The 27,650-nt window shown below is 40.4% G+C and overlaps 1 protein-coding gene across 8 annotated transcripts; it reads left to right on the forward strand.

Moving 5' to 3' along the window:
- On the forward strand, positions 1-26,083 carry TBX19 (T-box transcription factor 19). Of its 8 annotated transcripts, none has more exons than XM_086394013.1 (10): positions 1-340; positions 7,731-7,995; positions 9,599-9,733; positions 12,687-12,748; positions 13,894-13,955; positions 19,269-19,502; positions 21,717-21,852; positions 24,762-24,906; positions 25,267-25,387; positions 25,803-26,083. In XM_086394013.1, the coding sequence occupies exons 1-9, from the start codon at positions 144-146 to the stop codon at positions 25,339-25,341; spliced, it is 1,311 nt and encodes a 436-aa protein (XP_086250139.1). In that variant the 5' UTR covers positions 1-143; the 3' UTR covers positions 25,342-25,387; positions 25,803-26,083. The 8 variants fall into 8 exon arrangements, with proteins under 8 accessions (XP_086250139.1, XP_086250141.1, XP_086250138.1 ...); XM_086394015.1 differs by having other exon boundaries at positions 19,311-19,502; XM_086394012.1 differs by having other exon boundaries at positions 25,267-26,083.
- The last annotated feature ends 1,567 nt before the right edge of the window (positions 26,084-27,650 follow it).

Genomic DNA, 27,650 nt, shown 5'->3' on the forward strand with positions numbered 1-27,650 from the left:
GGCAAGAGACTAGGCATCTCTTCCCCAGCTTCCCAGGCACTGTCCAGCTGGATTTGAAAAGCAGGCAAGTGACAGGAGGAAAGAGGTGGAAGCCGGCAAAGTAACTACCGTTTCTCAGCAAAGTTTGAGAGGGGCCTGTGGCCATGAGTGAGTTGGACACTCAGAAGACCTGTGATGGAACTGTTTCTCGTCTGCTCAATGTGGTGGAAAGTGAGCTTCAGGCAGGGAGGGAAAAAGGCGACCCTACAGAGAAGCAACTTCAGATCATTCTGGAGGATGCCCCTCTCTGGCAGAGGTTCAAGGAAGTCACTAACGAAATGATCGTGACCAAGAACGGCAGGTGAGATTATCTGTGGCTCTACTTGGGCTGGCGGGGCTTGGCAAGGGAGGCAAGGCCCCTCGAACATAGAAAAGGTTACAGCTCTTCACTCAGAGGTAGCGGGGTCTGATTAAACACTCCCGAGGACAGTCTCCTACGGCTTTCCCCCAGCCAACTTAATTAATTTCTCTGAGATCGTTAGAGAAGTGGAGGATGAAGCCACCTGTTTTGCCTGCATTTTAAATGAAGAAATACTTTGAAATTACTGTAAAGGGGGGCATGTCCCGTGGGTTTGGGAAATGCACTCAAATGTCAGAAAATAATGTTAATTTTTGACTGACTGTACATCCTGGAGCAGATAACTATTCTTTGAACCCCAATTCCATTCAGATAAGATAAAATAAAAGGCAACTTTATCTGGAAGCTGGGTGATTTTGTCTGAAGTATAGCAAACTTGCGAGACATTTCTGACAAGCTGAAGATTCAGAGGCTAAAAGGCAAATTTAATCTCACTTCCTATTACTACACTTGCTTCTTCCTGTGTGTTTGTGGTGAGTGTTCATTTGAAACTGTGTGTGTCTGTGACAGTATGAAAGCCATTGCAGTAATAGTTAATGAAACCATAATATACTGACTGAGAAAAGAGAAGATGCCTTCTGTGTTTTCATTGCAACAAATTAGGGATTAACTGAAATGGAGTCTCTGTTGGCATTTCTTGGATTATATTAAATCTATTTCTGCCAAGTGACTGTCTAAGGTAATATTAGGGGTTTCTGTTTAGTAAAGGAGATAAAAATATTTAGAAAGTATTGCTCCCAAGCTTTGCCAAACAGCTCCCAATATTAATGTGATATTGATCTTTCTGTTCACATGGTCAAAAAAGTACATTGAAAGGTATTTTCAATATGGTTAGCTTCAGCACAATCTCAAAGATTGTGACCTTTGAGAGAAATTCTGTTTTCCAATGAGAGAAAAATCCAAGCTAGCTGAAATTCTGGCAGGCTTTTGTCCTTGTGAAAAACACTTTCATTCCTGACTTCTCACTTTTCCATTTCTGAATAAAATGCATGGCATAGAGAATGAACCATTCTATCTGGTAAAATTATGAACTAGAGTGTTGTTGTGTGACATTACAGTGCTTTGTAAATAAAAATTGTTCTAGAGATAATGGCCTTTCAATAAATTGTGATTACTAATAGTAGCAGGAATATCAATCTTGCTTGATACTTATATTTTCTCTCTCTAAATGGGTCCCATATTTATTTCATATATAGAATTTGTTATTTTAAATAATTTTAATTATAATTTCACCTATTCTTACTTTTGATCTGTATTGACACATTATATTCTGTAAAAAGAAATAGAAAACATGTTTGTAATTTCAAAGAATTATCCCTAATTCCTAAAACTGGATATACTTTCTTTCCTTTTAAAGATGAGTGATGATACAATTTTAAAAGTTTTATGATATCTGATGACAGGTAGACCATTCTGTTTATTATTCTTTTAGTTACACTAATACTTAGCCTCATACTATTTATTTGGCTGTCAAAGTGGTCATATATGATATTAAAATAAGTATAATAATCAAGTAAAAATACAGTCCATATATTTGAATGAGGAATAAATAAAAATTTTGAAAACCATTATAAAATTCAACTTAATACTATGTCATATTGATATGTTCTTTTACAATTTTAGAAGAGCTTTCTCTTGCTTTTTTGCACCTATATAATTTTCTCCATATTTAAAGTTGAGAAGTCTTCACGTATCTAAACTCATTAACTATGTGAAAATTATTCTCTGTAGAAAAAGTCTAATTATGGTCAATGTGATTATTCTTATTTTCTGTGGAGGTCCTGCTGACATTTTACCTCCTCAGTGACTTAAATCTTTTCTTAGGATCTCTGAACCCCTCGTGGTCAAGATTTTGCCAGGAGATAGTTCCCTTTGTATTTCAGATAAAGAAGGGAAGACAAATCTCTAAGAAATTAATGCAGTTGGTAACGAATGAGTGTGATCTGGAATTACTTGCAGTCTGTTTAGTTTCTCAGAATAAACTGTTAGCAACACTTTCCTGTTCTTGATATAGGCACATCTTTCTTGTTTTGCTGTCTTCTTTATTCTCCTCTTCATCTCTCTTTTCCCTCTTTTTTCTCCTAACCTTGTATCACTGCTTTTGACCTATTTTCCTCTGTCAGTAGACCCAAATGTCTCCTCCAGATGCCCCATCCTTACCTTTCATACCAACTCCTGAGCCTAAGGCAGATGGAACTGTGGCCCTTCCCTGGAAAGAACATTCCTGGTAGTTAATACCTAGTCTTGGTCCTTTTCATTCATGTTACCCTCCTGTCCCTGTAGTCAGTTAACTTTCTGACTTTTCTAAATCTTTGGTGGGGTTAATCAGATATCTCCTGTACTCCTGAGCATAATTGTCCTGTGTAATAGCAAGTTTTAAAATAGCATAGATGGGATGATGAATTAAAGGACTCATTTTCAAATGGACATCTATTTATATGCATAAATAGGAGGCTTGCTTCTGACATTGATCAGAAGTAGTAGAGATTTTCCCTGAAAAACAGTGAATTAGCCTCAGAAACTGGGATTATGATGGTTCTTCATTCTCCTTCTCCTGTCCCTTCCTCATGCTGTTTTACCGTTTCTTTTCTCTCTGCTCTCTTTTCTTCCCCTCCTTTTTTATTGAAAATGCTTAGTTATTGATATTCAATAGCCTTTCAGACATAACAATAACAATTATAATACCTCCTTAGAATCATTTGAATCATCTCTAGTGCATCGGCTTGTAAATACTTCCTTTCATCTCCATCCTTTAAGCTAGGAACTTGTATTTTAGGTTGCACAAAAAGATTTATTTCAGATTTCAGTGGCAAATAAGTGAAATCTCTTGTAACTTTTGTTTTCTCTACAGTAACATATTTGCCTTAGGGGGAAAAGCTATATTTCATGTGTATTTCCATGAAGTTGAATAATTTGATTTCATTCAGATTAAATTTGCCTTGAGAAGATTTTAATAAATTGGAAGAATTTCTGATGTAATTGGTGTATCCATTTGTTATCATAAAATGTTAGGATCGCTAAGTTGAACTTCCCAGTGATTTAGAGATGTTGGTTCGATGAGCTAATGCTCATAGTGGGACGCAACCAGGGCCCTGAAGGTATAGTGGTGCAAGAACAGAGAAAACCAATGTTGTACATCAGGAAAAATTTTCCATGTCCCTGTAGTCTATGGAGATTTTTCTCTGAAGCTTACAATTGCAGTTTATGAGGATCATATGTTTTTGTGTGATCTGCCTCTAACCATGGAGAAGGCAATGGCAACCCACTCCAGTACTCTTGCCTGGAAAATCCCATGGACGGAGGAGCCTGGTGGGCTGCAGTCCATGGGGTTGCTAAGGGTCAGACACGACTGAGCGACTTCACTCTCACTTTTCACTTTCCTGCATTGGAGAAGGAAATGGCAACCCACTCCAGTGTTCTTGCCTGGAGAATCCCAGGGACGGGGGAGCCTCGTGGGCTGCCGTCTCTAGGGTCGCACAGAGTTGGACACGACTGAAGAGACTTAGCAGCCTCTAACCAGGCTACTTTGATTTCTTGCTCCTTCTCTCATCTTCATATAAGTCTAAACATCCATGCCCCATGTGTCTGCATACACACACGCTCCAAAACGCTGATGAATGCTTTATGATTATTAAAATTCTGTGGTGGGAAAGAGAAGGGGTTTACTTCCTGATTTTTGCCTTTAACCATCTCTGCTGTTTCCCCACCTAGGAAATCTGCCTTGTCTGCCCTCTTTCTTCCGATAGATCTCAGTCCTCACAGCCTCTTTCAGCAGTGCTGGCTCTCAAGATCCCCTGTAAGAGAAATAAAAACTGAGAAACTAGCCTCATAGCTAAACAATACAGAGTTCATGGCCAAGCCTAAGCATGTGTGGTTCCTCAAGCATGGTTTTGGGCAGTGCTTGTATTCCCTACTACATTTGCTTCTCTCTCTCTGATATACGGATTGGTTTACATATTTCTCAGCTTCTCAAAGATTCTTGGCCGTCTCTGTGGTTAGCCACAGAGATGGAATAAAAGGGAGAAAAGATTTCCCTTGGAAGAAAAGGGAGAAAAGATCAAAGAAGTGCAGCTCATCCCTGAAAACAGCCTGGTCATGAGTGTTGCCCCCAAGTAAAGAGATAGCACATCCCAGTCCTTGCGAGGCTAGAGAAAGAGGCAGAGGAGAGCAGGAGGTGCTGAACTTGGCTTGGAGGCAGGGTGCTAGTTATAAGACTTTGGGCAAGTTGACATTTATTCACATTGGTGACATTTATGACATCATTGGTATAAAGAAGATAAAAATACATAGCATCTCAGTTCATTTCTGTAGTGATAAAAGAGAAAAATAATGATAAAATTCTCAGCAAATGAAGTATTAGAGATTAAAGCAACAAATGGTCCTACCATGTTTTACATGTGTTCTTCTAAGAACCAGGATGCTTCTTTACTTCTTTTTCTTTATTTACTTTTTTTGTTAACAGCTTTATTTTGATAATTTACATACTGTACAATCCAAAAAACTTGTTTAAAGTATACCATAATGTCTTCATGTTTCATCTGTGTTGTAGCATTTTTATTGACAAATAGCATTTCACTGTATAAATATACTTCATTTTATTTATTCACTCATATTGGACATGTGGCTTGTTCCCGATTTTCAACTGTAATGAATAATGCCACTATGAATGTCTGTATATAAGTTTTTACATGGGTGTATGTTTTCATTACTCATGCACATAACACCTAGGCATGGAATTACAGGGTCATATGGTAACTCTGTATTTTAATTTGTTAGAGGAATTACAAGACTCACTTTTTTTCCAGAGTGGCTGGTCCATTGTGTATTCCACCAGCAATGTATGAGCGTTCCAATTTCTCTATGCTTGCTGTTATTCACCTTTTATTATTATTATTATTATTATTATAGCCATCTAGTGAGTATGAGGAATGATTTCAAATGTAGGTTATAGTTCAGTTTGTTAGGTGTTAACTTGCACTCTTCCTGAATACATGGACTTAAGTTGGTTTACTTAAACTCACCAAGCTTCATTTTCATTATCTCACTCACCCAGCCTCTAGTACTCAAAGGTACTATCTATTTACTATCTATTAAATGCTTGCTAGGAGCCATTCCAGGGTATAAACCTTGGTTGGTGTAAACTCCCCCAGGTTCTTTGTCTTCTGTCATGAGTTTTGAAGTAGTCTCTAAGGCAGGGCATTTAGAAAAGAGCGGCTGCTGAAAACAGATCCCCGTTATACATACACAGCTGGAGGACTAAGTTGGAAAAGGACCCAGCAAAGAGTTGGAAGGAAGTGTTGATGAGGTGGATGAACCAAGGGGAAAAATATCCTGTCTGTCCAGAGTATTCAGGGAGCCCATGCAATTTAAGCTCAGAAGACTGAGGAGCCTGGATGGCTTGAGTCCATCTCTAGATCCAGCCCTTATTATCTGTTGCTCAATTTCTTCACTTTCCATATGTGACAGTTCTTATTGTACGTTATTTCAAAACTAGGCACTACTGGGTACAGGAGGATTCTCTTGGTGACCCTCCAGTCCCTCATCTATACCCATTATGCTTTTAATGTTTCCATACCTGGCATCCTTGGACTCCTTCTTTTAGCAGTGGACATACTCAGTTTCCCCCTTTTTATTCTCTTCCCAACCTTAATAGAAGCACAAATCCTCCAAGTGACTCCCTTTACTCCCTTGGATGTCTCCTTAGTTGCTATCTTAAAAGCTAAAGATACCCTAGACCAGTACATTTTAAGCTTTAAAGTTCTGGTGACTTAACTGGAGATTTTGAAAAGCACAGATTTTGATTGTGTATGTCTGGAGTTAGGTCTGAGCTGCCGCATTTCTGATTACTTCTGCTGCTGAGTCATGAACCACTTTGAGTAGCAAGTTTTTGGACCCTAATTTGTTAGCTTCTCAACTTGGGGACTCAGATTTTCAAAGATGTATTGACAAAAAAGATAGCTTCTGGGGCAATCAGGAGGTGGTAGGGGTGTCTGTATGGAAACTAGGTCTTTTGAGGAGATTTGAGCAACTTAGAAAGCTTGGTGAAGGAAAAATAAGCTAAAGAGAATCAGAAGCCAGGTAAGATGGCTTCTCCAAATATTTGTGACAGTAAGCTTGCTGGTATTTTCTTAGAGCGTAGGAGCTGCTGCTGCAGCTGTTTAATCTCTACATCGTGTCCGACTCTTTTAGGGCCCTGTGGACTGTAGCCAACTAGGCTCCTCTGGCCATGGGATTTCCCAGGCAAGAATATTGGAGTAGGTTGCCATTTTCTTCTCCAGGGGATCTTCCCAACCCAGGGATCAAACCCACGTCTCCTGCATTGGCAGGCAGATTCTTTACCACTGAACCACCTGGGAACACCCCAGAGGGTGGGAGAAGGACCAGCAAATCCAGATCATCGTGTCTTAATGTATACCTCTTCCTTTAAAAAGAAATTATTCATTTGTTTTTGGCTGCACTGGGTCTTTGTTGCTGGGTGCACATTTTCTCTAGTTGTGGTGAGTTGGGGCTACTCTCTGGTTGCGGTTTGAGGGCTCTATAGCATGCAGGCTTCAGTAATTGTGGCTCAAGGGCCTAGTTGCCCTATAGCACGTGGACTCTTCCCAGACCAGGGACTGAACCCATGTCCTCTGCATCGGCAGGCAGATTCTTAACCACTGGACCACCAGGGAAGTCCTCAAAGTGTATTTCTTGAACACAAATTCCCACAAGATGCTCAGTGAGAAGATGGTTGCCCTGGTACACAAGTGCAGAATGCGGAATCCCTCACCCTTCTCAAAGTGCACGCAGGGGCATTAAAGCCTCTAACATGCAGGGAAGGAACTGGTCTAAATATGTAGAGTTAAGGGTCCGCTTCACTGCCTTTACCACAAACCATGTTTCCTGTATTAACACTGTTACTATTATTTAGAACTGTTTTCTGTTACAGAGAAGGTCTACTCTGTGGCAGTAGTGTGAAAACCTGATGTATGCTGAGAAAAAACCTTTGAAGGAAGCTCTGTGAAGACCTGGCACCCGCCTGTCTATAACACCTCAAGTTTCAGGAGGACTTTCATTCTAGTCGAATGACTAGATCAGTGATTTTCAGACTTGAAAACAGAGCATAACATTTAAAAGTAAAACCTCAATATAAAATACATTGGTAAAAAGAGGCTTGACTGAGTTTGAGGCTGCTGGCCTGGCCCCTCTTTATTTGGCTTCCCCTGTGCATTTTCTGCATCACCAGAGCCGTCCAAGGACAGTCTCCTCTGAGCAGAGAGAGGACTGGACATATTAGAATGTTCCTAACATTCTAATATCCTTCTTGTGGCTCAATTTCTGCCTTTTCTTTTAGACGGATGTTCCCGGTCCTAAAGATTAGCATCACAGGGCTGGACCCCAATGCCATGTACTCACTCCTTCTGGACTTTGTCCCAACGGACAGTCATCGCTGGAAGTACGTCAATGGAGAATGGGTGCCTGCAGGCAAGCCAGAGGTCTCCAGCCACAGCTGTGTCTACATCCACCCAGACTCCCCCAACTTCGGTGCCCACTGGATGAAGGCACCCATCTCCTTCAGCAAAGTGAAGCTGACCAATAAGCTCAACGGAGGTGGGCAGGTATGCTCGGTAGCCTGGCCACCCGGCTGCCCCACAACAGTCATCAAGAAATATCGAGGGTGCATTTAGGCAATTAGGGGGTCCTCACCGACCTCTTCTCTCACAGAAGCCAATTATTCCCCGGAGTCCAAATGTGAACAGGAATAAACAGCTCTTAATTGGTGCTTTCAGTTTTTAATGGACTTCCTGATGTTAAGAGAGAGTGAGAGAGTGCAGTAGTTTACTTAATCATCAGGGGCCTTTCAGAGTTTTGCCTTGTGTGCGGTGCTTTTTACCAAGCCAGGGAGGAGGGAGATGTTTGTGGGTCCCAGGGTTTTGTTATTCCCTCTCCCTTTTTTTTTTCTGGTGTAAGTGGCATCTTGATAAAAACCTGCTCCTAAATGAAATAATTGCTCCCTCCACTTGGGCATTATGATAATTATCAATAGAATATTGAATCAGCTTTGGGTTTTCAGAAAAAGAATCCAAACAAACCTTAAATAAGGAGGGTTTTATTTAAGGTCTCCAATTAGAGTAAACAAGATTTTGAGGCTTTTTACTCTTTTGTTTTCTCTGGTAGGATTGTGCATACTAGTGTGCTGTGCAAGGTTGTTATTTGCTTTATAAAATGTAGACTGTTTGGGGGGATTAGACCCAGTTGGGGGAAGAGGTCTTATTCCCCCAGATTTCACTTTGGTCAGTCTCATAAGCCCTTAGACATTTTACCCCTTCTCTGATCTCTGTGCTAGTCCAGCTGGGATGTAGGGGTTCTTGTTTTAAGAATGGTAAGTCATCTTCCTAAGTCTCTGCAATATTCAGAAGTTTCCAGTTCTTTATTGAATCAGGAAATTGAAAAGTAAACTATTAATCTCTCCCAGTTTTCACAACAGGAGACTTTGAATAAACCTTTGATTTGAATCACAAAGAGTGGATGTTATATAACCAGCAGATGTCAGCTATCATTACTTTTTAGGTAATTCAGCCCTTTGTCAGGATTTTGAGACAATTAGGATTTCTTACTAGGGGGCTTCCCTGGTGGCTCAGATGGTAAAGAATCTGCCTGTGATTCAGAAGACCCAGGTTTGATCCCTGGATCAGGAAGATCCCCTGGAGAAGGGAATGACAACCCTTTCCAGTATTATTGCCTGGAGAATTCCATGGACACAGGAGGTTGGTGGGCTAGATTGGTTGCAAAGATTCAGACATGACTGAGCTACTAACACTAACACACTTTCTCATAGGAAGAAAAACAGTATGTTTTAACAGAGCAAAATTCATACCGTTGTGCTGAAAATAGGAGGAAAAAAAAAAAGGAAGCCAGGATTTTGGCAGAAAACTGAATACTCTTTAGACCAGCTCTTCTCTGGCAACCCACTCTTCACCCTCTTATGTGTGTATGTACTTAGTCACGCTCATATAAGCAGCTCCAAAGTTATTCTCCTTAAGAGTTTCTAAAAAATCTCCCTTCAATAATTTCTCAGAGAGACAGTGGCAGCTCAGATGACTGGGGATCAATGTGTGTGGCCCTAAATGTTAACCTTAGGACTAATCAGAGGTGCTGGGTCATCTGTAACCTGTGATGCCTCAGGCTTTGTGTGTCCTCTCTCTTCTTCCACCTAAACAGATAATGTTGAATTCTCTGCATAAATATGAACCCCAGGTTCACATAGTGCGTGTTGGAGATGCCCATCGAATGGTGATGAACTGCTCCTTCCCTGAAACCCAGTTCATAGCTGTGACTGCCTATCAGAACGAGGAGGTGAGTGTGTGTGTGTATGTATGTGTAAATGTCACCTGGGGGAGTGTAGTGGGACTAGGGAGTGGTGCTTTTATTGCTATGACCAAACTTGGATGAAAGGTAGGTTTGCTAACATTCAGATATACTCAGAAAGACTCGGTAGAGACCAAGTTGAACAGTGTGGTAATCACTTTCCACCTCCTTCTCCCTGCTTGCCAAAGCTCCACCAGTGTTTCTTCTCCTGGTGCCAGTAAGGCACAGTGGTGCGTTGTAATAAAACCAGCAGAAATGCAGGATCTTTGTTTCCAGGCCCTTGACCTGACAGAGCTAGGCATCTCTCCTGCTCTAAAGCAAGTCTGTGGGAATTGATCCAATCGTGCACCCTCTTTGGGTTTGTGTTATACTATCTGTCCCACTTGTTAGCTCTTTTGGGGCCATATGTAGATCTTTTCCTCCCTAACTTGGGCCACTCTGATGGGTTACAGCTGAGGAGCCAGCATTTGGCCTCCGTAAACTCTGTGGGAGCAAAATTTTTTTGGTTCATCCACATACTATAGGAGTTTCCAGGACTGCTGGTCACCAGGATACCTGATCGGTTGGATTCTTTTTGCTTAAACTTTGAAAGATTAAAAATTGAAGTATAGTTGATTTACAATGTTTTTATTTTCTGCTGTACAGCAAAGTGATTCAGTTATACATAGATATATATGTATTCTTTTTTTATGTTCTTTTTTTATGGTTTATCTCAGAATATTGAATATAGTTCCCCATTCTATACAGAAGGATCTTGGTGTTTTTCCATTCTATGTATTTAATAGTTTGCATTTAAGCCTAAATTCCCAGTTCATCCCTCTTCCACCCTTAAAAAATTTTTTTAATGGTAATTATACATGTTTATTTAAAAAAACTTCACATGATAAACAACTAGTATGGAAGTATATACAATGAAATGAAAAGTTAGAGGTAAAAATTTACTCTTTCCCTATTTTGTGAATCCTACACCCCAGGGACACTACAAAATAATAGCTTAGAGTGTGCTTTTTTCCCACGCATAGTCTGTTCATTTATAAATATGCACAGTGTATAGATTTCCTCACACAAATTGGCTCATGTTCATATTAGTATGAAATTTCTCCCCACCCCCTGTATTTAAGAGTACATTATGAATATCTTTCTATGTAAATTGGATTAGGATTTATCTCCTTTTCTGAAATTATTGCAGAGGATACACTGTATTTCAGGCAATCAGTTTCCCACCTAAATGATGTTTAGGTCATTTCCAGTTGTTTTATTTTCTATGATAAATAACACTGCAAAGAATATTAAGCACTCAGAAATGGAATTTTTCTGTTAAGGAGAGTGTATGTTTAGAACTGTGATAGACAAAGCCCCATTGCCTCCCTCCAAAGAGCATATCCATTTATAATTCCCACACCAATCTCAACATTGGTGATTACCTACATTTTCAGCTTTGATAATTCAACAGGGTAGAAAAAATGGTATCTTACTGTGGCTTTAATTTGCATTTCTTTATTTGGAAGCTTAAGATTTTTAGGCTCCCATCCAGCTAACTGAGTCAGAATCTCCAGGGAGAATACCCAGAATCTGGTTTTAAGAGTCTTCTTAAAGGATTCTGATGATCATCCAGGTTTGGAAACTACTGCCTTAGTGCCTACAGATGATGTGCAGGGAAATGTAATTTCTTTTCTATAACTAATCTGGCCTCTCAGCCGAGCCCTTTAGCAGGTCAGTGGAAAGAAAAATTAACCAAATATCTGAAAATTTAAACAGGCCCTCAAAAACTGTTCTGTTTTTATAGGCTGATGCATTTTGTTTCTCAGATTGCCTTTCATCCCCTTTTACTCTCTGTAGGATGGCCTCTGGGTTTATGAAGGTTGAGTGGACTTTTGCAACTTCAGAAAGTGGGGAGGAGTTGGGGGCTACATCCTGACCTCCTCTGTTCTCTGGACAATGTCCCTTATCCACTGACATGCTGCCTGCTCTCTTAGTCCATGGCAGGTGGAACCTGTCATCTGGTTGCCCTCTGGCTAAGTGCTCAGATTTTCCTGGACACATGCTGGAGGTTTCCCTCTGAACTAGTAGCAAGGCTAAGGCTATGTTTTCAACAGGCTACTAGCCTGATGCTGTAATTCTGGTCTTGGACATGCCCCAAGGGAATCAAACCTGGGAAACTCTAACCTCGGAGCCTCTGTCTCCTGACAACGTATCTCTGCCAATGTAAATTCACCCTGAGAATGGGTACAGGGGTGGATGAGGGAGCCAAAAATCTTCTTTTATTCAGCAAATATTTGTTGGGTATTACTACAGGCTGGATGTTTTCCTACATGCTGGTAATACTGCACTGTACTCAAGGCACTTATATCCCGGTGAGAAGAGATAAAAATGATAAATATATATTTGGTCAGATGGCTCTAAGGAAAATGAAGTAGGCTAAGCCCAGGGGAGATAAAGGGTGACAATAGGTGGAATTGATAGTTTGTGTGTGTGTGTGTAAACATGGCCCAAAGGGTAAGTGATTATTTAAGAGGTCAGGGAGTTGATTCTAGTCTGTACTCGAGAGTCTAGAGACAGGTGTTCATCAGTATCCTCTCCTTTGTGTCCCAGTGACAAGAAAAGTAACTGACAGATGGTGGGTGTTCAATTACTGTTGAAAAAAATGAATAATAGAATAAATGCTAGATTTAGCACATCAGGTTTGTGCAATTTTGTTGCTTTGTCGTTTCTTTGCTCACTTTATACTGCATTTGCCATTTTCACCATATGTGACAATAAAACGTTTCTTGTTGGACAGTGCAATAGTGATTTTGTGCAGAAGGAAGCAAAGAAACATGGAGAGGAGAAAAAAAGAGGAGAATTATTCTGGTTTTACAGAAATTCACAGGTGAAGATAAAGTGTTCTGTTCCCCACGCATATTCTCCTTTCACTAACACTACTTGTCTTTGTAAATGCAAGATAACAGCTCTCAAAATCAAGTACAACCCTTTTGCCAAGGCCTTCTTGGATGCCAAGGAAAGGTGAGTAGAGAAATTTCAGGGAATATGCAAATTGCAAATATGAAGTTTATAATAATCTTGGAAGGAACTAACTAATGGCATTTGCATTACCTTTGATAGAAACATGTTTTTAATATTTAATTCAGTGTCCAACAAAATCAGCAAGATAAAACAAATTTATAATTACTTGTCCTTTATAATAGGGGTCCAGGAGAACCTGGGGCTTCCCAGGTGGCTCAGTGTTAAATAATTCGCCTGCCAATGCAGGAAATGTGATTTTAAATTTTAAATAATTCAATCTTCCTTTACCATAGTTATCTGAGTAGTACAATTTCAATAAATTTTTTAAAGCTGGATTTCACCTAGGAAAGGTGAGTAATTCATAAAGGTCAGAGGCTCATGTCTTTAAGTCAAAGACTTCTGGGGGTTGTGAATGATTTCCTTTGAAGTGTTGAGATTTTGTTGTTTCTGTTTCAAATCTTTACACTAATTCCTATAACTGTCTAATCTTTCTTTTTCATCATAAAGGCTCTAGACTAATGGACAGGTATTTATAATAGTGTGTCACAGGGGTCTGTCCTGTCAATATTTGACTTAATTTTGATGATGTAGAAGAAATACCTTTTTTCAGATAAGAAAAGTCATATAATAAAAATATTTAGGACTTTGAGAGAGAGAGATCCTTGCTTTGAGTCCTAGCTTTACCATTTCCTGACTTGCATAAGTCAATTTGCTTTTCTGGGACCCACTTTCTAAATCTGCGAAAGCATGTAGTAATATTCTATCACAGGATAATTGGTGGACCTAGCATATCACAGATGCGACTGTGCCCTGAAGTCCTATGCAAATCTTAGCTGCCGTAATCATTGCTTGAATTTTAACAAGCAGAAACACTGACCACAAATCAGTAAGATCAAGCTACATAGTGATAGGTGTAAATAAGGTAAATTGGATTGACTATAAAGTTGCAATTCAAAGAGCAATTGCATAAGAACATAAAGTAGGAGAAGGAGAATGGGGCAAAGATAGTAGTCTGAGGGGAAAAAAGTGTTTGATTTTCTTATTTTGAGAAATTTATTGCTCTCCAAAGACAATCTTGGGTGTACTTGATGCTGGATATGAATGGTAAGCTGGACAGCTATGGTGCACTTTCATTGCTCTTTCAGGAACCACCTCAAGGATATTCCAGAAGCTATGTCTGAGAGCCAGCATGTGACCTATTCTCACTGTGAGTTGGGTGAACCCTGGATAGGAGGGGCCTGGGGCTACACTAGGAGCATCTCCACCACACTCAGACTTTTTACCTGTCATGACTGCTTCAGGCTTGTTCCCAATATTCTATCAAGACCCAACGGTTATTTCTCCCACTCAAGACAAGTATATGCCCTTTCAAGAACTCCCAGAGAGAACCACTGCTCCTGGGGGAGTGTACACAAATCCAAGGCAGGAGACAAAAATGGAAATAGTGAATTTCTTTGACTCCCATTTTTGTGTCAGGGAGGCTAAAGAGCTCATAAAAGTGCATTCTGGCTATAGGTTCTACCCTGACACTCCACTCCTGCTTTGGGGTTTCCTTGTTCTTAGTACTTTCTGGTTTTTGAGTTTATCACCATTGCCACGCCTCAGGAAGGCCACAGCTTTGCACATGAGGAAACTTCTGTATTTGTTGACTGGAAAACTACAGTATTAGTGGAGTCATATACCTGGAATTCTGCAGGTAGACTGGATGTACCTGATAGGGTGCCACCCTCTCCATGTCTCAGAACAGAGAGGAGGCTCCACAGTGGAGCAAGCCCTCTAAAGCTGCAGCAGTAATCCAAGGTCAGTAGCATCAGTGTCTGAGATACCCTTTAATTCAGAGTATAATGGTTTGCTAAGATCCCTTCTACAGTTTTCCAGCTATGAAATTCTTTACTCCCTCCTTCCCCTAAAGTTCGATGCATTTTTCATTGCAGAAGTGGCAGTATAGCCACATAAAGAGAAACAACTCTCAAAAAATAACTTAAAAAAACCCTTTTCTTAGGAGTCTTTTTTTTTCTTTGTCTAGTTACCATCTGTCACCATAAAAAGTTATTACAATCTTATTGACTATATTCCCCATACTGCACATTTCATCCTCATGACTCATTTGTGACTGGAATTTTGTACCTCTTAATCTCCCTCACCTATTTATTTCCTCCCCACCGTCTGGTAACTACTTGTTTGTTCTCTATGAGTCTGTTCTGTTTTGTTGTATTTGTTCATGTGGCTTGTTTTTTAGATTCCACATATAAGTGAAATCATATGGTATTTATCTTTTTTACCTGACTTATTTCACTTAGTATAATACCCTCTAAGTCCATCCGTGATTTTGAAAATGGCATGATTATTTTTTATGGCTGAATAATATTCCACTGTGTGTGTGTGTGTGTGTGTGTGTGTGTATACATATATATATATATATATATATACACACACACACACCTTATTTATTCATTTATCTCTTGGTGGTCACTTGATTTGCTTCATTTCCTTGGCTATTGTAAATAGTGGTGCAATGTTATCTTTTGTTTTGTTTTGTGACTTTCTTTTTGTGGTGCTGTTGTCTGGTTTTGGTATCACGGTGATGCTGGCCTCATAGAATGCATTCAGAAGCATTCCTTCCTCTTCAGTTTTTGGGATAGTTTGAGAAGGATAGATGTTTACTTCTTAAAACATTTGGTAGAATTCAACTTTTGTTTGTTGGGAGTTTTTTGATTACTGATTAAATTTCATTATTGGTAATCAATTTGTTCATATTTTCTATTTCTTCCTGATTCAGTTGTGGGAGATGGTACATTTCTAACAATTTATCCAAGAAAAGCACTTTTTAACTGACCTGGAATGAAAAGCTATTTTGTATAGGATGGGATCACATGTGGAACCACACTGTTTCAAGTTCATGTGTTGCAACCTTCTCGGTAAACATCCTTATATGTGGCAAACTTCACAACAGAAGTCTAGTTCTGCCTGGCTTTGCTTACTGAGCACCTGAATCTTGATTCTGTCATTCAGATAGTGATCCCTTGAGCCACATGTCTATACAACAAAGAGAAAATGAAGATAACAAAATGATTTATTAAGAATGACTGACCTACATTTTGTAATATGAATTCTGTATAATTTGTTTACTTATACTTAAGAAGTATTAAGCAAATGGTTTTAATAAAAGTTCTAGTTCCATATCACAAAATCCCTGGTGACAATCCCTAGTCAATATTCTTAAGGAACATTTCTGGTCCTGTCTGAATCTTTATCTGTGGGCCCCTCAGTTGAGAGCTGGTTGGTGAAAGAATGTGTTTCTTGTTCTACGGCCTCTCTGTCCTTTCCCGTGAATTCACTTGAAGTAAAGCCTTTTCCTCATAATACTAACTACATTTTTTATTGTGGCTTAAAACCACAGTATAAAATGCACCTTGACTAGAGTTGTATGTATAGTACAATATTGTCAAATAACATGCACATTTTGGTGCAAAAGATTCCCAGAACCACCTGCTTGCCCCCTCCACCCCAATTCCTGCATGTTAAAACTACATATACTCACCAAACTTCATCTCTTCACACCTCCCTCCCAACAAAACCCTTGGCCACCACCGTTCTACTCTATACCTCTATATCCATAGCCTTTAGATACCTAGTATGAGGAATAATGCAATATATATATATATATATATATATATTTTATGACTGGCTGCTTCTGTTTATCCTAATGTTCCTCAAGGCTCACCCATATAGTACCATACGATAGGATTTCCTTCTTTTTAAGGCTGAAATAATATTCACTTGCATGTATATACCAAATTTGCCTATCCCATAATCTGCTGATGGTCATTTAGCTTACTTACACCTCTTGGCAACTGCGAATAATGCTGCAATGAATATGAATCTGCGAATGTCTTTAATTCTCCTGGGTATATAGCCAGAAATGGAATTGGTGGATCATGCAGTACTTCTATTTTTAATTTTTTAAGGAAACTCCATAGTGTTTTCCATGCCAGTTGTACCATTTTACATCCCCATGAACAGTTCACAAGGGTTCTAATTTCTCCACATTCTCGCCAACACTTATTATTTCCTAATCTTTTTTGGATAATGGCCATCCTAATAGTACGAGGTGATATCTTGTTTCGATTTGTGTTTTGCATTTTGCTAATGAATAGTGATGTTGAACATCTTTTCATATACATATTGGCTTTTTGTATATCTTTGAAGAAATGTCTGTTCAAGTCCTTTGCTTGTTTTAATTAGGATTTTTGTTGTTTTATTGTTGAGTTATAAGAGATCTTTACATATTCTAGATGCTAATCCCTTTTATAGTTTTATAGTTTGCCAATATTCTCTTCCATCCTATAGATTTCCCTTTCACTCTGTTAATTGTTTCTTTTGCTGTGCAGAAGTTTTAAAGTTTGAAATAGTTTGTCTATTTTTGCTTTTGTTGTCCATGCTTTTGGTGTCATATCTAAGAAATCATTGCCAAATCCAATTTCATGAAGTTTTCCCCTGCATTTCTTCTAGGAGTTTTATAGGTCTTACATTTATTCATTTAAAGTTAAAATTTTTATATGGTGTAATATGAGTTTAATTCATTGCTTTTGCATGTGGATATCCAGTTTTCCTAACACTGTTCGTTGAAGAGACTATCCTTTCTTGGCACCCTTGTTGAAGATTATTTGACTATGTAAGTGGTGTTTATCTATGGGCTCTCTTTCCTTCCGTTGGTCTGTATGTCTTTATACCAGCACCATACTAATTAGGGGGCTTCCCAGGTAGTTCAGTGGTAAGCTATCTGCCCGCCAGTGCAGGAGACACAGGAGCCTGGGTTCGATCCCTGGTCAGGAAGATCCCCTGAAGTAGGAAATGGCAACCGACTCCAGTATTCTTGCCTGGAAAATTCCATGGACAGAGGAGCCTGGCAGGCTACAGTCCATGGGGTTGCAAAGAATCAGACACAAATGGGCAACTGAGCACATACTATTTACAGTATTGTAGGTTTGTAATGTGTTTTGAAATCAGGAACTGTGAGGCCTCCAGCTTTATTTTTATTTCTCAAGATTGTTCTATTTGGAGTTCTTTGAGAATCTATATGAATTTTAGTATTGCTTTACATTTCTGACAGAAGTGTCTTATGGATTTTGATAGAGATTTCTTTTGGTAGTATGAACATTTTAATAATATTAAGCCTTTCAATCCATGAACATAGGATGTCTTTCCATTTATTTATATCTTCTTTAATTTCTTTCATCTATATTTTATAGTTTTCAGTGTACGAGTCTTTTCCCTGTAGGTATATTTTGTTCCAAAGTGCTTTATTAATTGTGGTGCTATTCTAAATTGGATTGTTTTCTTAGTTACTTTTTGGATCGTTCATTGTTAGTGTATAGAAATGCAACTGATTTTTGTGTGTTGATTTTGTATCCTGCAACTGCTGAATTTGTTTATTATAAAAGTTTTTTTGTGGAATATTTAGAATTTTCAACATATAAGATTGTGTCATCTATGAACAGAGATAATTTTCTTTGTTTCCAATTTGGATGCCTTTTCTTTCTTTCTTTTTCTTTATTCCTAGTTGCTCTGACTAGGACTTCTAGTACGATGCTGAATGGAAGTGGTAAGAGTGGATATTCTTGTTCTGCTCATGATCTTGGAGGAAAAGCTTTCAGTTTTTTACCATTGAGTATGGTGGTGAAATGGCAACCCACTCCAGGGTTCTTGCCTGGAGAATCCCAGGGATAGGGGAGTCTGGTGGGCTGCCATCTATGGGGTCGCACAGAGTCAGACAGGACTGAAGCGACTTAGCAGCAGCAGCAGCAGCAGCATGGTGTTAACTGTGGGCTTGTTCTATATGGCCTTTATTATGTTGAGGCAATTTTCCTGTATTCTTTATTGAACGCTTTTATTATGATAGGGTGTTAAATTTTGTCATATGGTTTTTCTGCATCAATTGAGATGGTCTTTCACAAACACATTTCTGTGAAATATTTTGCAGTTTTCCAAAATGTTTTGCAAGATTCTTATCAAGTTGTGCTAGCCATCTCCCTCTCTCTTTGCCTTCAGAATCCTCTTTGTTGGGTGGTGATGGGAGGCATCATGTCTCCTCTTGCTTGGAGTGAGAACTAAAGATAATTTATCATTTGGCAGAAACAGGGAGGGCTCCATTCTTTCTGGGTAACCAAATTAAACATTCCCTAGTAGCTATTAATCAATGATTAATATATCATCTGACATCTCCTTCGTGGACTGACGTTTAATCCAATTAAGTCAGAAGCAACTTAACTTTTGTATTTTCTATTAACTTATACATTCAAATAATATTTTATATAGCTGTGATTCCAGCATTTCTTAAGAGATTTTCCAAACTTGATAGGACCTGTCATCCATCTCCAAAGAAGCCAACTTTGCTGCTAACATGGAAGGGAAGTAGCAGTGGAGGTGATAGTATCTAACTCCACACAGGTAGACATTGCCATTCACTCAGAAATATAACTATGCGAAGTGGCTGGTAACCTGATTTTCGGCGTGGAAGTTCACAGAGTCTTCCTCTGTGTCTTCCTCTTATCTCTTCCAGTGGGAGGCTGGATCTTTTCCAATCCGGATGGAGTGTGCACAGCAGGAAACACCAATTACCAGTATACTACTCCTTTGCCTCTGTCTGCTCCCCACACCCACCATGGCTGTGAGCACTATCCTGGCATCCGAGGACACCACCGGCAGGCTCCCTACCCTTCTGCATACATGCATAGAAATCATTCTCCCTCAGGTGTGTGATTCTGCTAACAATACCCTTGGGGGTGTGGATGGTGGTAAGAAGTAGATAAACAACTAGTAGAAGTAAATATCTGAAGATAGAATCCATTTTATCTAATATATGTAATATTGTTATATATTAAAGTTTTGATGTTTTATATACTAATAGTTGACTATATCATTATAGCATTATTAGTGTTTTATAATTATTTCAAATAATTATGAAAGCTGGGAGACAACCAGTCTCCCAATTTCTAATGGGTGTGAAAGTCCTCCTCCCAGGGCACTGGTGTACTAAGCAGTTTCAGGCTGCACTCTAAAAGCCAAGTTAAGTCATGGAGTTCTGAGACGCTCAGCTCATTGCCCTCACATGACTCTTTTCTACAGTTGTAGTACATGGCTCAGTCCAGAAGATATTGGGCCCAGTATTGGAGAGCCATTAGGAAGTTTTGGGAAGCTAGCTCATCCTACATCCAGGCTTTGGTCTGATTTGGCAAATATTTATCAAGGGTTGACTTTGTGCCAGGTTTTGTCCATGAACAAAATAGATTACAGAACCAATCATCTCACAGAGATTCTATTCTCATATGGGGACACTAACACTAAAGGAAACAAGTAAAGTTCATGGTATGGGAGATAGAGGAGTGTGTTAGGATACCAGCCTCAGGGACATCCTGAGCTCTGTACCTGCAGATGACTTTGCTGATCATCAGCTACCTGTCCCTGTGCCCCATAGCTGGCTACTCCCAGGAACCTTGAAGCAAGCTGCTTCCAGGAAGGGAGAAAATGGAGCTTAATGATATCATAAACTGAGCAGGGTTCTCATTTACTTCTTGATTCTTTCCTGGGGTCAGCACACAAAACACATCTGAGTATTTGCTATGCACCAGGCACTCTTCTAAGCAGGGGGGTAAGGAAGGTGATTAAGGTTTAATTTATTCCCTGGAGGATCTTAGGGTTATGCAAATATATATAATTAATCCTAATACAGTATAGTGAGAACTTTAATGTGGTCCTCAGACCTGTAGCATTCCCTAGGAACTTGTTAGAAATGTAGACTCTCAGGTTCTCTTTCTGAAAGAGTTTGCAGTTTAACAAAATCCCCAGGTGATTCTTATGCACATTAAAGTTAGAGAAACATTCTATAAAGCACACAAGCCATGGTGCTATGGGAATGAAAGAAAAGGGCAGCTAGATTTACCAGAGGGCTTAATGCTTAAGTTGAGATTTGAAGAATGAATAGAAAAGGATAAAGGTTGGAGTGGGCAGGGGTGAAAGATGGATGACATGGGACATAGGCAGAAATGAAGGGCATTCCATGTGAGAGAGTGGTATGAGCAAAGGTACAGAAGGAGGAGAGAACCTAGGTTACCTGGGAATGGTTTGGGAAGAGTGGAGAAGGAGGGAGGCAATATGGTGGGTGCAGGAGTTGAGGCTGAAGGCCACACCATGAAAAGGAGTGACTTGGCCAGGGATGTACATGAAATCCTCTTCCTATCTTTCCCCTCCTTCCTTCCCATCTTCTTTCCCTTCTTCCTCTCTATTATATATGCACTATTTGTGCAAATGAAGATTCAAATACATAGAAGACACTATTCCTGAAATGTTTAAATCTCCCTGGGGTTGCTATGAAAAATAGGTCCTGATCCTTAGAATTTCATCTGAAGCACTGGTGGCCTTAGGCTTGTTTTGAGGGGATGATGACATGGCCCATTTTAAAGGGGATGTAAGCATTGTGACCTGAGTTAGATCTGTGTCAAAAAGGGAAAATCATTCCACTTGTCTGAGCCTCATCTATAAAATGGAGGTGAGAAGTTGTTATAAAGATTAAAAGATGAACAGTACATGACCCAGCTGGTAAAGAATCTGCCTGCAATACAGGAGACCTGAGTTTGACCCCTAGGTTGGGAAGATCCCCTGGAGAAGGGAAACACTAGCCACTCCAGTATTTTGGCCTGGAGAATTCCATGGACTGTATAGTTCATTGGGTGGCAAAGAGTTGGACATGACTGAGAAACTTTCACTTTCAGTACATGACATATGGTTGACGTTCAATAAACTTCAATAAACCTAAGTTCCTCCCTCGTGTTTCCTTCAGAAAGTATCAACACACTGTTGGCACATGTGGCACAAGCCATGGTTGTATTTTGACCTAGGATAATGTCATTGGTCACCATCTTTATATTTTCCATGCTTCATAAATTGAACTGTTGTTATTTCCCCAAAGTGAATTTGATAGAAAGCTCCAGCAATAATCTGCAAGTTTTCTCTGGAGCTGACAATTGGACTTCCTTATCCTCCACACCCCACGCCAGCATCCTGTCTGTACCCCACACCAGCGGACCAGTCAATCCAGGGCCTAGGTAAGACCAACACAATCAACTTGCTCATTGTTCTTGGAGGTTTACTTTTTGGCATGGGACCTCGAATTCATATATTTTTCCTGGAATGCCTTGGTCTAAGCTTTTGTCCTGACTTCTAAGCCACTAAGAAGTGAAAATAACAAGGTCAACTCTTCACCCCTGGAAAAAGTGTGATGAGAAAGCACCTACTCAGTCCTGTACTCTTTTCATTTGTAACTTTGGTATTTTTTTAAGAGGGAAAAGATATTGTGGCCTGGGATTGTTTGTCTCAAGTCAGGAAGAAGTACTGTGAACAATGGTGGTAGCATCAGGGAATTTAAAGGGAAAAGTGTAAATATGCACTGAAACCTCAAGACCCTTGATTGTCTATATCCTCACAAGCTACTCATTCTAACAGGTAGACAGATTTTGGGCCCCCCGGCCTCAACCCAGGCAATAGGGCTGAGAGGATCTTGTAGGACCCATGGCATAACTCTTATACCAGAGACCAGCATTCAGTTCTGACTGTTGGAAATCGGTGTGATGAGTAGAAAGGAAAGGGGCCTGGAATCTGACAAATGTGGCCTTCAGTCCCGGTTTCACTTCTTATTGACTCTGTGACTTTAGGAAATTTTCTTAGCCTCACTAAGCTTAAACTTTCTTATCTGTAACATGGCAATAATATGAGCTACTCTGTAGAGTTATGGTGAACACCAAAATTAAAAAGAGCATAATATGTACTGTAAGCAATAACATTGTATCAATATATATATGTCTTGTTAAGTTCAACATAATTAGGCAGAGTTTTGAGAAGGTCTAAAAAGCAATTCAAAATTAAAAGATGTCCTATCTTTTTTGGGGGTAGATGTTAGATGACTTATGAGTTGCAGATCTAAAAAAGTTTGAGGGTCATAGAACGTTGATTCACATCAATGCTGCTCACTCTTTAATGTGCATTAGAATCACCTGGGATGTTGCTCAACTGCACAATCTGATTAATAGGTCTGGGTTAGGGCCCAAGATTCTGCATTTTTAACAAGCTTCCAGGTGTTGCTGATGTTGCTGTAAACTGTGATCTTGATTTTGATGTTGATGTTGCTATGGCCCTTGAGGATCTAATGCTGTGCTCTTAAGGCAACAGCCCCCAACTGCTTTGGCTCCTGGACTCTTGCAATGCAACTGGTCCAAACTAGATGGGCTGTAACACACAGAATGTTAAAGACAGTAGATAATAAAGAATAAATTCTTAATAATTTTTTATACTGATGCATGTAAAAATGATAATATTTTAAATATTTTCAGTTACATAAAATAGTATTAATAATAAGTTCATTTGTTTCTTTTTATTCTTTCCTCAAGTGTGGCTTCTTGAAAATTTAGCCTCATATTTGTGGCTCACATTTTATTTCTGTTGGCAGTGCTTGAGTAGAGGACCTCAGGGAAATGCATTTATTGGTGCTGTATTGGAAGTGAGGGAAAGAGTGTCCTTGAAGCTATTAGACAAATTACTATGTGCCAAGTTCTGTACTAGATCCTTTATGTAAGTCATTTATAGGATTCAAAGACATCCATGAGGCTGCTTTTGAAATTCCTATTTTCCTGATGGAGAAACTAAATCTCAGAGGCATTAAAAACTGCCTGAAGCTAAGACAGTAAATAAAGTAACTCAGAGCCCATGGTTTTTTAATCAGCCCAGGAAGCCTCAGAAAGGGGCTCTGACTGTTATTGTAGAAGAATTTCTTTTGAAACCTGGGGAATTGGGGTCAGAATCCCAGCAAGCTGAGCTGGCTAAAAAAACCAACAACCCCCATGGCCTATCTAGGTTTCTGCAGGCTTCATATGGTCCAATGAGGTCTGTGGAATCTGAAATATGGCAGAGTGCATTTCTACCTCTAGTTTCATCGGTGGCATGTTTAACTCATTGCTGACTAAATATTTTGCTAGAGAAAAGCAAAATGTGTTCAGTACTGTCATTGGGTAATGAGCCTATTATCAAGCAAAGTAGGGACTCTGAAAAGTGATGATGAAAATACTGGAAGTTATTTTGCCTGTTGACTGCAGTCATTTTAATCCAGGTTCTATGTTAAGGTGCAAAATTGGCTGCACATCACAGTCAATAGGAAAGCTTTAAAAAATTCTTATACTTCATGCCAGACTAATTACATCAGATCTCTTGGGGTAGAACCCAAGTGTCAGAAATGTTTTTAATTTCCTAAGTGATTTCAATGTACAGTCAAGTTCGTGACCCAGTGATGTAGGATAGAAAAGTCTAAGAAAGTGGTCCAGTTCCCCGCCTTTCTACCAGGGACCAGAATTGACAGGTAGAAACCTGGAATGGAAGAATTAATTATACAACCACCATTTACTGAGTGCTATATTTTGGATTTCATGTAGTCATTTTCTTATTCAATCCTCATAAAAATATTTAGTAAGATATGTTTAATTATCACTCCAAATCTTGAAGATAAGGAAACTGAGGCTTATCTATTAAATAATTTGTATACAGTCACAGAGCTAATAAGCTGTAATGCTAGGATTTAAACCTAGATTTCTGTCCTGGTTATTAGGCCACATCACTTCTCTTGGCCAGTGAGAGATCTTACTCACAGATGATACTGCCCAAATATCCTTTCAACTCCCCTGCCCATTTACACAGACAGCAAAGGAAGCCTAGAGAAATAAAATGCTGTGTTAAAACTGAACAACTTGCTAGAGGCAGGGCCAGCATCAAAATGCAGGTCTCAGGACACCTAATTGTATGCTTATTCTACTACATCTTGCTGCTTCTCTGCGGAAATGGGACCAGTGTGTGTCAGAGCTGGAAATAAAGCCATGATTAGATACTGTTTCTAACTCACGTCCCTCTCAGACTGCACTCCTGTCTAGGAGTATCATCACCATTCTCTCTCTCTCTCTCTGTGTTTCTGCAGCCCACACCCATGCCTGTGGACCATCAACAACAGTGGCGGGGGACCCGCCGGGTCGGGCTCAGAGGTGCATGCCAACTCCCCGGGAGCGTTTCTCCTGGGTAACCCAGCTGTGACTTCACCTGTCTCCACCCAGACACCCACTTCGGTTAGTGTGGAGGTTCTGGGGGAGCCCTCGCTGACCAGCATCGCCATGTCCACCTGGACAGCAGTGGCTTCACATTCCTTTACAGGCTGGGGTAGCCCAGGTAGGGGTGGGCACCATTCTCCCTCCTCACTGCATAGTTAAGCAGGATCCTAGTGAAGGTGTCAGTAGAGAATCTGCTAGATGTAGAGCTCTTAGAAGAACCACCTACTGACCCCAGTGAGTCAGACTGCAGAGTCTCCCCACCCAATGAAGTGGGCTGTAGCAGAAGCCTCCTAGGAAATGGTTTGGTTTAGATGACACTAATTTTGTCACCTGCATCTCTCTACCATTTTCTCTTTGTGCTCCCATTTTTTTCCGCAGCTTATCCATGCCATGCTTAGGCAACAAAAGTTCGTTGAGTACCTTCCTTGTGCCCTGACCCTTACTCTCAAATGATTCTAGAAGGCTGCCCCTCCTGTTCTGTGGACATAGTGTAAAGCTGGTAAGTGAGCTAAAAATTTACCTAGCCTAAGGCTACTGCATCATAACTTTGTACAGTCCTAAAGGTATGTGTAGCCACAGAGCTTCTGCTTTGAGACCAAGAGAGGGTGTAAGGCCATGGAGTGAAGTTAACAGAAGTAGAGTTAATTACATGTTATAGCACTGAGAATTGAGGAAATGAAATCATGTTGCTCCTTGGCTCAGAAACCTTGGGTGACTTACCATCACCTACAGATCAAAGTTGATCTCCTCTGCCATCTGCCCTCAAAACATTTCTCCAGCTTTAGCTCCCTGTTACCCCATTAGTATCCTCTATTTCAGTCAAGGCATACATTCTTCCTCTATCTTTTAAACATTCAGTGTTCTTTCCCACCTCTGTACCTTCTCTCCTGCCTGAAATTTCCTTCTCTGCTCAGTTCCACCTGTGCGAATCCTGCTTATCTCCCATGGACTGACCAGAGCATCACCTGCTGCACCAAGCATTTGATCTGCCTGGGTTCCCTGCCTTCCCACTGGTTTTGCCTCCGTTACAGAGTTCATCTCATGCTCCCTTGTATTTTCAGTACCTGTGTCTCTTCCACTAGACTGTGAGCCCCTTGAGGGTGAGGCCCAGCCTTCTCTTCTCTGTTCCCCACAGCAGCACCTGGTTCTGTGCCTATCCTATAGGAAGCACCCAATAAACACTGGCTGAACTGAATGCATGTGAAGTGCATATGTGAAAAGGACAGCTATGGAGCTCACGGAGGGCAGAGCTCAGAGATATATGTCCCATAATGGGCAGCAGGTCAAAGCGGGAGATCGGGGACACTCTGGGTGTTACATTTGCAGTGCAGCCCTTTCTCAGTGATTGGTTGTATAAGGAGATGGTGTGGGCTAGGGTGATTGTTCCCAGACACTGGTCCTTGGAGCCCCTCCTCTGAACCACATGGAACACTGAGAAATAAATTCTTTGGCACACTCCACAACTCTTGAATCAGAATCTTTGGAGGTGGAGTCCAGGAATCTGCATTTCATACAAGTGTTCCAGACAATGGTCTCAGAGCCAAATTTGAAAATGACTTGCCTGGAACAGAGAAACAGAATGATAAATACTCCTGGGATCTCATCAGATAAGGGTTTCAACCTCTGCACCATTCTAGACCGTTGCCATAGCCAATGAGCAGAATCATGTTTCATTGGTTTTCCTTTTCTACCCACTACTGGATGTGCTGATCACTACAGGAGTGAGGTCTCCAGACCTGGATGAAAGGTGGCTCTCCCAGCATCGATAGCATGCTGCACGGACTGGGCAGCTTTCTTGGGTCATTCCTGAGGGACTCTGAGAGTCCATTTGGAACCTGGCCATGGCTCAGCTGTTCCCACTGAGGCAGGAGACAGGCATTTATAACTGGTCTCCTGTTTACATTTCTTGAGGCAAGAAAAAGATGGGCTTCAGGCCAGACACTTACAGCTAGCCACCTGTTTGCATTTCTCGAAATAGACAATAGGTGGGCTCCAGGTTAGATATCTACAACCAGCCTCGTGTTTGCTCTTCTAAATGGAACTAACAACTGAAACAGGATAAAAAGCCAAGTTTTGTCTCCTGTGGACACCCTAAGGTAACAGTTATGGCAGGAACATAGAGGAGCTAAACCTGTTTGAGTAAAAAATCAAGAGGTTATATATTTACCATCCTTGGGGCAAGAGAGACATTTCACATGTGCAGAAAGCCTCCTTGGGGTCAAAAAGAATGGTGTGCTGCTGCTGCTAAGTCGCTTCAGTCATGTCCGACTCTGTGCGACCCCAGAGATGACAGCCCACCAGGCTCCCCCGTCCCTGGAATTCTCCAGGCAAGAACACTGGAGTGGGTTGCCATTTCCTTCTCCAATGCATGAAAGTGAAAAGTGAAAGTGAAGTCACTCAATCGTGTCCGACTCTTAGTGACCCCATGGACTGCAGCCTACCAGGCTCTTCCATCCATGGGATTTTCCAGGCAAGAGTACTGGAGTGGGGTGCCATTGCCTTCTCCAAAAGAATGGTGTACTGCCCCATAATATGTGATGTTAATATGTGATTCCATAGGCCTCTCAACTGGAAATCCATCTTGGAAAACAGTTGTGTGTGCATGTTGGGAAGGGTTCTGGGGTAGGTCAGGTGTGGAAAAAGAAGCCAGATAATTGGCAGAAGATAAACAAAGATCTGAAGAACTGTCATATATAAATGATTTAACCACTTCTTTATTGTGCTCCCCCTCTCTAGGGGGTACACCTATACCCTTTCTCTTT

Source organism: Bos grunniens, chromosome 3 (genome assembly GCF_055505025.1).
Source record: "Bos grunniens cultivar Pamir isolate PY7600 chromosome 3, Bosgru_T2T1.0, whole genome shotgun sequence".
Lineage (NCBI taxonomy): Eukaryota > Metazoa > Chordata > Mammalia > Artiodactyla > Bovidae > Bos > Bos grunniens.